Source organism: Pinus tabuliformis, chromosome 1_1, assembly GCF_031772625.1.
Source record: "Pinus tabuliformis cultivar Carrire ecotype Pingquan chromosome 1_1, CPIR1, whole genome shotgun sequence".
NCBI classification, from domain to species: Eukaryota; Viridiplantae; Streptophyta; class Pinopsida; order Pinales; family Pinaceae; genus Pinus; species Pinus tabuliformis.
The window spans coordinates 539,137,371-539,147,887 of record NC_142297.1 but is presented as its reverse complement, the minus strand read 5'-3'; the positions used below and the strand labels follow the sequence as shown (position 1 = coordinate 539,147,887).

Sequence of the window (10,517 nt, the reverse complement as noted above, 5' to 3'; positions counted from 1 at the left end):
CACCATCACCTTCGGAATTCACTGTGTAGCAAGCACTGCATTGAATCTCCTTGGCTTCACAGATTTTGGTTGGGTGGGCGACAACATTGATCGCAAGTCCACCTTCAGATATTCACTCAGTCTAGGGTTTGGCCCTATTTGTTGGTTGAGCAAGAAGCAAGCTCCTATTACTCTCTCTTCAGCTGAGGCCGAGTACAGAGGAGTAGTCAACATCACCATTCAGGCTCTGTGGCTACAACACTTCCTCACTGAGTTGGGCGTCCAGTTCCACCAGCCCACTGTCATTTGGTGTGACAACCATAGCACTCTAAAATTTTGTAGGGATCCAGTATAATGGCAGCAGACGAAGCACATAGAGATCCATATGCACTACATTAGAGACTTAGTACATGATTGGATCATTGATTTGTAGTTCTGTCCTTCAGCATAATAGACTGCAGACATCTTCACCAAGACATTCACTGAGTAGAAGTTTCACTCTCTACACAATCGTCTTGGAGTGAAGGACACAGTTGCTTAGCAACTATCTTTTCTTCCTCTTTTCTTTTGATTACATTGTATTTTGGGGGGCCAGGGGGGGGGGGGGGGTTTCCCACAAGGTTTTCCCTCTTTCCTCAATTTTACTACAAGTTTCACTGTATTTTGGGTGACTTGTGGCCTTAGTTGCCAGGGCCCATTTTCTATTTTTCCCCATAGTGGTGTTCAGAGTGGGTGCTGGAGGTACTACACACCAAGGACCTTCATTACTGGAACATGCAGACACTTAATTAGAGCATGGGAATACATGCAAGATCCTTTCTGCATGATTTACTCCCTGATTTTCTCCTCCTTTTACTCCGCAACTGGTTAGTTCTTCTGCATGATTTACTCCCTGATTTTCTCCTCCTTTCACTCTGCAACTGGCTAGTTCTTCTGCATGATTTACTCCCTGATTTGCTCCTACTTTCACTCCGCAACTGGCTAGTTCTCTCCGGAACTTGTTGTTGAGTCCTCTAATTGATCACCACTATGGTGCATTACCTTGGGATCTTCACCCAGTAATGCTATATCATGAGCATTGTAACCTATTTTCTAAATAAATCATTCTTTTTGTTCTTTCGATTCTTTTAGTGTTTTTGCTCTGCAAAGTTGTGTGTTCAACCTTTACTAGCTAGATTCATATGTGCAGGTTTTTTAACACATTTACAACATCGACAACGCTCATCATGTGGTCGTGGTTCTGACTGCCAATGTCAAAGATCACCATGATCATCTGCGGATGGGAGCGCAGGATATGGAATGGAATGGAGGGCAACACCAGGGGCACATGGAGAGCAGGCACCGGGAGGTGAATCCCACCGCCAGGCCTCTTGGAGGAGCCATTGTGGTTGCTACCGTAGCAGCCGTAATAGCAGGAAGCACCGAGGGTCGGCTCCTCCATTTCTGTTGTCTCCCCTGTGGAAATTATAGTGGCAGGCATTGGGAGTGCACCTGAGGGATTCCAGAGTGCTTTAGTCACTGCTGGCCATGAATTTGTTGCAACCATCATTTGCGTCGTCCCTGATGCAGGCCGCATGGTTCTTCAGGCATTCCTTATGGCGAACAAAGATATTTTGACCAAATGGGAAGCGGGAGATGGTGATGAATAACATTAAAATTTTGAATTTGAAACTAAACCAAACCCTCCCATTGCATTAATCATGCCCTTTCATCATTATGAGGTGAAGTCTTTGTAAGAAGATGTGATCCTCGTATGAGTATAAATAACATTTAGAAGATAAATTTGATCCATAAGAGGTTAGAGTTAAGAGTTATTACAGTAATCAGTTGTAGAGCTTATGGATTTGTTAGATTTGTTATAATATGGAAGCTTCATATTCTAATTATTTATGTAAGACATCAGAATGGATTAGAATGGATTGAAGTGTGTGGCTAGGACAAACAAAGGCCCAAACTATGTTGAATTAGGCCAAGAGAGTGGTCAAGATAAACTAGTGAATTTAATCTCGAAAAGGACGAGGAGTAGATATTAATGGTAGACAAATATTACAGAGAAATTCTATGTACATATGTAATGGTGTAGTGTGTAGTGTATTTATGCCTTTGAGTAATGTATGCCCCGCTTTGATTGATGTGTTTTTATTTGAGTTAATACATAGTATAATTCTGAGTGAGATCCTTTGTTCTTCACATGCTTTGATATTACAAGATTGGACTATCTCCCAACTCATGGTCACATGTGTATTTATTTCTCTGTAGATCGAATTCTAAGTAATTTATGCATTATTGTGTAATATTGAGGTCAATTTAAGAAACTAAGTAGAAGGAGCATTCTAGCATAGGTCATTGATTAGACAAAGGTTTCCAGTGTTGCAAGGTTCTACAGATAAGATCAAATATAGGGTTGGGTCATTTGAATTGTGTTTAATGTTTAAATTTTAAAATCTAACAACTCAATACCCAACTCCCAAAATAAATGTTAATTGACAAGTAGTAGGTGTATTGCATAACGTTTTTGCTAGATTCAGGATAGAAACACATCAGTTATTTTAATTCAAAGTTGTTTTTCCTAGTCTCTTGAAACTTTGAAGCCCCGATCAATCGATACTTGAACACCCCATCACCTGATATCTCAATCTCTTGAAATCCCCATATTTCAAGGTTCCATTAGCAAGGTTCCACATATTAGATCGGGATGAGACTCTGTTAAGAGTAGTGCATTAAGAAATCCCTGATAATTAATACCCTGATCTCTCGACACTCGATATCCCGGTATCCCTTGGAACAAAATTTAGTTAAAGGGAATATTTTCTTTCTATCAGGATTTGAAATTGTTTGCCTACTGAGACAACTCATATTAGAAAACTTGTAATGTGTTTCATGAATGTGTTTAACCTCTAAATTTTTAATATGCCAAAATTCAATATTTGGTAATGTTAACTAATATAAAAGAGTATCTATCAATTGACATTCTATCTATACTAGGATAGAAATGTACCAGAGAAATTTTTGAGGTGCATGGATCTGTGATATTCCAGTGAGCCAACATTCCGATATGTCCTATAATAGAGATGAAGGTAATTTCAAATGTTAGGAATTAGTTCTAGTGGGTTGATGAAAAACATTTTAGATGTCATGAAGCATGCTAAGGAGAAATAGATGATAGAGAGTTGAAGGGCATGAGGAAAAATTACTAGCAGCTACATCACTCGATAGATCTCATGACACGGGAGACCCGATCTCCTAATATCCCAATAGCATGGGTCACGATACTAAAATATATAATTGTTTAGTGAATATTTTATCAATATATAATTATTTGACATATGTAACTACAAAATATAATAATCTTGGGTTTCCCTTATATGAGTCATTCACTTCCATCTTCCATCATTCGTCCAATGGTTGCATCAACTTGTTTTATCTAGATAAATCATATATAGGTATTATGGAACTATAATATTGATTAAGTATGTTTTTTTTAAGGGTGGTTCACAGACACTGAGTGACCACTACATCCACGGGAAAATCAAGGTAGATCAACCCGAAAGGATCTACCCATCGGCCAAACTAGCAAGGCCTAACCCCAAGGGCGTCGAGGAGATTTGACCCCGTGACCTCATAATAAGCAAGGTACTTAGCAACGAGAACTCGAAAAACTGAGCTATCCCTTGGGGCTTTATTGATTAAGTATCTTATTTAGGTCCTTTTATGTTTTCCTTTATTGTTTTGTATGTTCATATAAATATGTCCAAACATATTTATATGAAGTCTACTTTAAATGTAGGAAAAAATTCTTGACATAAAGCCTCAATTAAATTCATAGAGACCTTCATGATATAATCAATTCAATAACAATATAAATGACATTTTTTTATAACATTTTTTTTATGAAATTTTACTTTTTACACAACAATATTTATCGACCCTTTGCACCCTCATATAGTCATCAAGTATGACCTTGCTCTTAAAACGTTATGCGTGTGTAATCTAGATATATATGCTAGAACAAATTCCTTTAGTGTTTCACTTATCCATGGTCATTTCAACCTCAAAAATTGTTCCAAAGCTCCATTTGATGATAATAATCCAATTCCAACTTTAACCATACTAAAGAAAAAATAACTCCCACCAAATCGTCTTGTGAGATTGAATTATATCTAATAATTATGATATCAACTTCTTGGAAAATCTAAATAAAGAACGAAGCATAGAACAAATTATTAAAGCTAAAAGGAAAGATACGTTAACAAAAAGCAAGTTAATATATATAAATATTAAACAAAGTCTTTCGGTAAAAATTATATGAGAGAATTTTTTGGCTAACCCACAAATGTGGATCATCAAAACCAAATGAGGACCCGATGAAAACGTAGTCATCACAACCAGATGAAGACCAGATGAAAACGTAGTCATCACAAAGGCTTAAATATTATTTCAATCAGAATATTAGATTCAATTGCACAGACGTGTCGAATTCCGATTTCAGGATGCAATTCCCTTCAACCTAAATTCTTGTTTATTCACATGACAAATCAACTAGTCGCAAACATGGCATATGTGCAGCGAGAAAGAAGAGGTGCACGCTAATAAAGAACGAAGCATCATCAATAAATCGCGGGGATGACCATGAGTAACTGTTTTAGAGTTTCCATCTGATGGCGAGGGAGTTTTGTGGACACATCAATACTCTTTCCCCCTTCTCTTCCAGGGAACAACTTCATCCTTCCAATTTCTTTCAAGGAAGCAGCCTGTACATTCAGTGGCCTTCCCCATCCGTGGTCTATCTCGTAAACACGAAATTTCGGAGACATGAATGTCATTACAATGTAATCATTACATAAATTTCCAAGAATTGGGTCTATGTTTCCACTTCCAAGACGAGATTCGACGAAGTCTGCAACTCTGCGGCACAGGAAGAGACGAGCTCTTGGATGAGAGTCGCAACAAAGATGATATCCTGCGCCAATAACTGCTTCGCCGTAGTCCCGACAATACCGCTGCATACGCAGTTCCCAAAATATGTTGGAGGCAATGGCGGTTTTACCCGCCCTCTGAAGTCAATAGGCACTCTAAAATAAATGGGCTCGTTCTCTGGAACTTGTCGAGCTTTCATTACGCATCTCCAAAACTGCGTGGAAACTGCTACAAATGAAGTTGAAGAGCCCGATCGTTCCTTCAAACCTTGAATTATTTTTTCGCTGAAATGAAATGTTGATATTTCTAGATTTGTTTCATCTTCGACAGAATTCTGGACAATACTGATGTCAATGTTTTCCACTGAGTGATCACCAGCACTTGCATTGATTTCTGAATATTTTAAGGGCAGCGAATTATCTAGGACAAACCTGAAAATTTGCGCCTCTCTAATCAAATCAGTGACAACTTCTTCAGCCCTCAAATAAAGGTTGGGTATTGCGCGATCTCCATTGTCCCGCTGAAAGACTGTTCTCATGTGGTGAGGACTCTTGGAAATGGAAATTTCTCTGCTACACTCTGCCCAACTGCTCATGAAATGCGAAAAGGAATTCCCGTCTGCAATGACGTGATGAAAATTGGCTCCGATGCAAAATCCGCCTCCCTGAAAAGCAGTGACCTGCAATACCCATGATCGTTACTTTTGAAACATCGTCCATAGGTTCACCAAATGGGAAGCAGGAGATGGTTATGAATAACATTCAAATTTTGAATTTGAAACTAAACCAAACCCTCCCATCGCATTAATCATGCCCTTTCATCATTATCCGCCATCCACGAGTACGAAATGGACCCATGCATGCATACATCCAACAGACGAAGTGGCCATAACCGGAAAAGGGGAAGTCGGATTTCCTGGTTGGCCTGGCATATGTACTGTATGGTACTGTCTTAGAAGCATTAAATACCGAATAGCATAGGAAATATTGGTTGCCGCTTCCACATAGCAGTAGGTTTGACTTTGTCCGTCGCATCAATCTAATCGTTGCCAGTTCATCTTATCCACAGTAACACATGCCAATCTTTATCTCAAACTGTAATTATGTTATTTTCTCAAATCAGTGAATCTCCTCAAGTTTAACTATTAGGCACTAAGCCTTTTTGATGGTTGTTTTTTCTACTTTATTTTGATAAAAATTTAGAACAGATTTTTTTTTTTCTTAATTATAAATTTAAACCATAAATATAATTTTGTAAAAATAGGGTAGAATTATTCGAAATTCAGGATTTACGGTTATCAAGTTTTAAGATTTCAGGTGCTTTCGGGATTTTTGATTAAGCTGAATTTATTTTAGTAATAAAAAATTATTTAAACAAACTTAAAGTAGGTTTTTTGGAAAATTCTCTCAACACTTTGATCCAAGAGATGAAGGCAACCCCAGATTCATTCTTCTCCATTGTGATGGAGAGAATTTTCCTCTTCAGAAATAAAAGGTGATTTGTATTCTTTATCTCATACAGATCCTTCAAAGTCACCCAAATATCATTGGCATTTTTGCACTCTTTCGCGTGATGGATGATGTTTTCTTTCATTGACATCTTCAAAAACAACTGCACTTTGTTTTCCTTCTTCTCCCAATATTGAATTGCTGCCGTTGTTCCACCTTCAGCTGTAGTCAGCTTAACTTCGTCCCCATTTGCAATTTCCCACTCATTTAAACCCTTTAACTTCGTCCGCATTTGCAATTTCCCACCCACTTGAACCCTTTACCAATGTCTGCAATTTGAACTTCCAATTGTTGTAATTCGACCCATTGTGCTTATTGCTCTCATTCAGATACGCTTTTTCCATGTGATTGTTCATCATGATATGAGGGATCTATGGATCTCCTTCAAGATCCTCAATCTCCAACAATCGATCTGGTCACCATCAAAACTACACAAACACTGAGGATCTCAATCTTAAGAAAAAAAAAACCAAAGGAGCGATCTCAAGAATGATGTTCTCGACCTCAACACATCAAAGCACAACCAAAAGAAAGTGCAGCCAAATGAAAACCACATCAAACGAGCATTGGATCGATCTTGACCTCTAATGCATCGAAGTCAGCTTCGTAAACAAGAAAACACCAAAGTCGAAATAGGGTACCATCGAAAATCGAAGCAGACTTACACCACCAAAATACACAAACCATGAAATATCAGGGAAGGCGTGAATAGTGGCAACGAGAAAAACATTCAAAACGTTGAAGGAGAAACAATTGGAAGCGCAGGCTTCTGATATGCCTCACAGAAATTAGAATTTGACATCAACATAGCACCATAGGCATGTGATCTCAACTGTCAACGTAGAGGATTGATCAAGCACTTGTCAGAACTTGCACTGTTTGCTCTGTGTGGAGGCAACACAACAGACTACCAAAAAACAAAGGATCTCACAACAATCCTCTCTGCAGTCTCCAACGATTTTTTATAGTCAAAATCCACCGATTGATCTCGAGCTTTAAATATTTTGATCTACCAACTCACCACGAATCACCACGCTTTCCAATCTGCAGAAGCATGAATAAGCACCAACTAGGCACCATTCTGCCCTAACGTAGATCCACATCACACTATTGTTTCAACGATGATGTGTTTCAGCACTCCCCACGAATGGCAAGGGCACGAGGGTAGGTGACCTTTACAGCCAAAGCGAGCACAACGATCTACACAAACCCTAATATAAGCTAACGATCCAACATCCAGCTCACCACTACACCAGTATGCCAATGATCCACCATGATCTTCCAACTCACCACGACAAGTGCGAGATTAGGGTATCCGGTCCGCGCTTTTGAACCGTGAGTTGAAGGAAACCTCGATAAGCGTGGGATTAAGGGGAAAATGTTGCACTATTCCCTTTGTTGACCAGTACGTAAATGTTGGAAGAAAAATGCACTGAGATGGATCTGTAGAGGAAAACAATAATGAATTTTGCAGTAGTTCCTTCGCCACTGAAGTTCTCTTGATAGTGCCTCTCTCCCACCACTATGTTGGAAATTTTTGATAATTTCAAACAAATATTGAACAGAGGAAATACTCTGTTTCTTCCACAGGATCTTTTGCACAGGGAAGCCCAAAAAAAAATTTTTGAGCAAAGAAGAGTTTCTTAGCCAAAATAAACTTGTATTAATTTATAAACTACCTAATACAATTTTCTTCCTCTCTCTTAGAGGGATTCACCAAAACTTCACCAAAAAAAAGCTCTGCCTCTTTTACAAATGATTTTTACACTGCTGTGTAAAAGCTTCATACACATTTACTGTTGTAAAAAGGGGTTTTTACATTTACAGCTGTAAAAATGAAATTCTTACATATGCTGTAAAAATTTCTTACATAACTTTTCAATCTCAAAAATAAAATTCACACAGTCATTCTTCATTCGTTCTTGCTCCCCTTCGTTTGAGCAATACATAAAAAATTACATTTCAACCCCATTCGTTTATGTTTCACACTGCTGTGTGTCATATGCCTTGCATCACACAATAGTCAACACATAACAAAAAGAAATTGCATATACATACACGTTCCTTTTTCTTTTGTTACAAATCTTCAACCTTGCACTGCTGTGCAAACCTCTGGTTCTTCAACCCTCGCTGCTGCGAACACAACTTCTTCTCCTCCCGTGTGCAATTACAATTAAAAAGGTCAACGCTCACACATTATATGGCTTAACAAAAAAAAACAAAAAAAACACATGTCGTATGAAAAAACTTAAAGTCTTCACCTAAAACTATGACACTTCATTAAATACATTAAATGAAACCGACAGTAAAAGTAAAAATAACGTTTTGGCAGGTTGGAGCGGGTTGACCAAATCAGACGATTTTCGGATCCTACAGCCACACAACCCAAACGAACTTTAATGTCCGGGAGATGGGCAGTATTTGGTTCGTACACAGGACGCATGGCTGGAGTTGATTGTGTCCGATGCCTCCAAGGAAAAACAGCCTTTGACAAAAGGCGATGCGATAAGGGACAATAGTTTTCTGAAGTGGTTTTCGGTTGCCGTTTAATGCAGCTGTACGGCAGGTTGAAATTAATATTTCAACACTCCCCTTTAATTTCAACTACTGGGCATTCAGTCATATACAAACATTTCCTCAAAAATTCAAAGCTTTTCTGATCCAATGGCTTGGTTAAAATGTCTGCAACCTGTTCCTGAGTCCTGCAATGTTCTAAGACAATTTATCCATTGCTCACCAATTCCCTGATGTAATGAAATCTTGTGTCAATGTGTTTCGTTCTCTTATGAAAGATCGAATTCTTGGATAATGCAATAGCTGAGCTATTGTCATAAAAAATCATTGTTGCTTTTGCCTGCTCTTGGCCTAAGCTCCTCAACATCCTTCTCATCCAAACTGCTTTACATGCTACTGCTGTAGCTGCCACATATTTTGGCTCTGCTGTAGACAATGCTACAATGGACTGCTTCTTAGAAGCCCATGAAATGGCTCCTGAACCCATGTGAAAAACATAACCGGAAGTGCTTTTCCGATCATCTACACTTCCAGCCCAATCACTATCAGTGTATCCAACTAAATTTGAACATTCTGAGACAGTATATAAAATGCCAAGTCTTTTAGTACCTTTAACATACCTCAGAATTCTTTTTGCTGCCTGCCAATGTGCTTCCTTTGGCCTCTCCATGAATCTGGAAATTAAACTAACAGCAAACATTATGTCAGGCCTAGTTGCAGTTAAATACATAAGGTTGCCAACTATGCTCTTATACAAACTAGGATCAAAATCCTTGCTGTTGTCCTCTTTGCTGAGTTTTAATCCCATTACTGTGGGAGTGATTGTTGCCTTGCACTCTTGCATATTAAATCTGCCCAACACTTCATTTACATATTTTGCCTGTGAGATGAAAATTCCATTTTCATTTTGATCTACTTCTATTCCTAAGAAGTATCTCAGCAAACCCATGTCAGTCATTTCAAATTCCTCTTTCATGACTGTTTTGAACTGTTCAATGAGGTAGTCATCATTACCTGTAAAAATAACATCATCAACATATAATACAACAATTAGCAATTTACCATCTTTTTCTTTGATGTAGACTGTGGGTTCTCCCTCACATTTGTCAAATCCATTCTCCAATAGATAGGAATCTATCCTACTGTACCATGCTCTTGGCGCTTGCTTCAGCCCATAAAGAGCTTTCTTCAATCTGCACACTTTGTGCTCTTCACCTTTCTTCTCATAGCCTAGAGGCTGTTCAATGTAAACCTCTTCCATTAACACTCCATTTAGGAATGCTGACTTCACATCCATTTGATAAACTTTCCACTTGTTTTGTGCTGCTATGGACAACACTGCTCTCACGGTTTCCATTCTTGCAACCGGTGCGAAAGTCTCATAATCTCTCCCATACTGCTGCTTGTATCCCTTGACTACCAGCCTTGCTTTGTGCCTTTCTATCTTGCCTTCAGCATTACATTTGGTCTTGTAAACCCATTTAACTCCTATGACCTCTTTACCTTTTAGTAGCTCAACCAAATCCCATGTCTTGTTTCTCTCTATGGCATTAATCTCCTCATCCATAGCTTCTATCCATTTCTTATCTTTAATTGCAT

General features: G+C 38.5%; 1 protein-coding gene across 1 annotated transcript; it reads right to left on the bottom strand.

The window, feature by feature from the left end:
- Nucleotides 1-4,840: 4,840 nt before the first annotated feature.
- On the bottom strand, nt 4,841-6,636 carry LOC149214186 (agmatine coumaroyltransferase-like). The gene is made up of 2 exons (XM_089389317.1): nt 6,433-6,636; nt 4,841-5,575 (listed from the first exon to the last, which is right to left on the bottom strand). The coding sequence occupies exons 1-2, from the start codon at nt 6,634-6,636 to the stop codon at nt 4,841-4,843; spliced, it is 939 nt and encodes a 312-aa protein (XP_089245443.1).
- Between the last annotated feature and the right edge of the window lie 3,881 nt (nt 6,637-10,517).

What these genes read in the sequence shown, in the direction of transcription:
- LOC149214186 (XM_089389317.1), bottom strand. Translation starts at nt 6,636, where the DNA reads ATGCGGACGAAGTTAAAGGGTTTAAATGAGTGGGAAATTGCAAATGGG. An exon ending in AAAATGCCAATGATATTTGG is followed by an intron (nt 5,576 to 6,432) that starts GTGACTTTGAAG and finishes TGGGTATTGCAG; the next exon opens with GTCACTGCTTTTCAGGGAGG.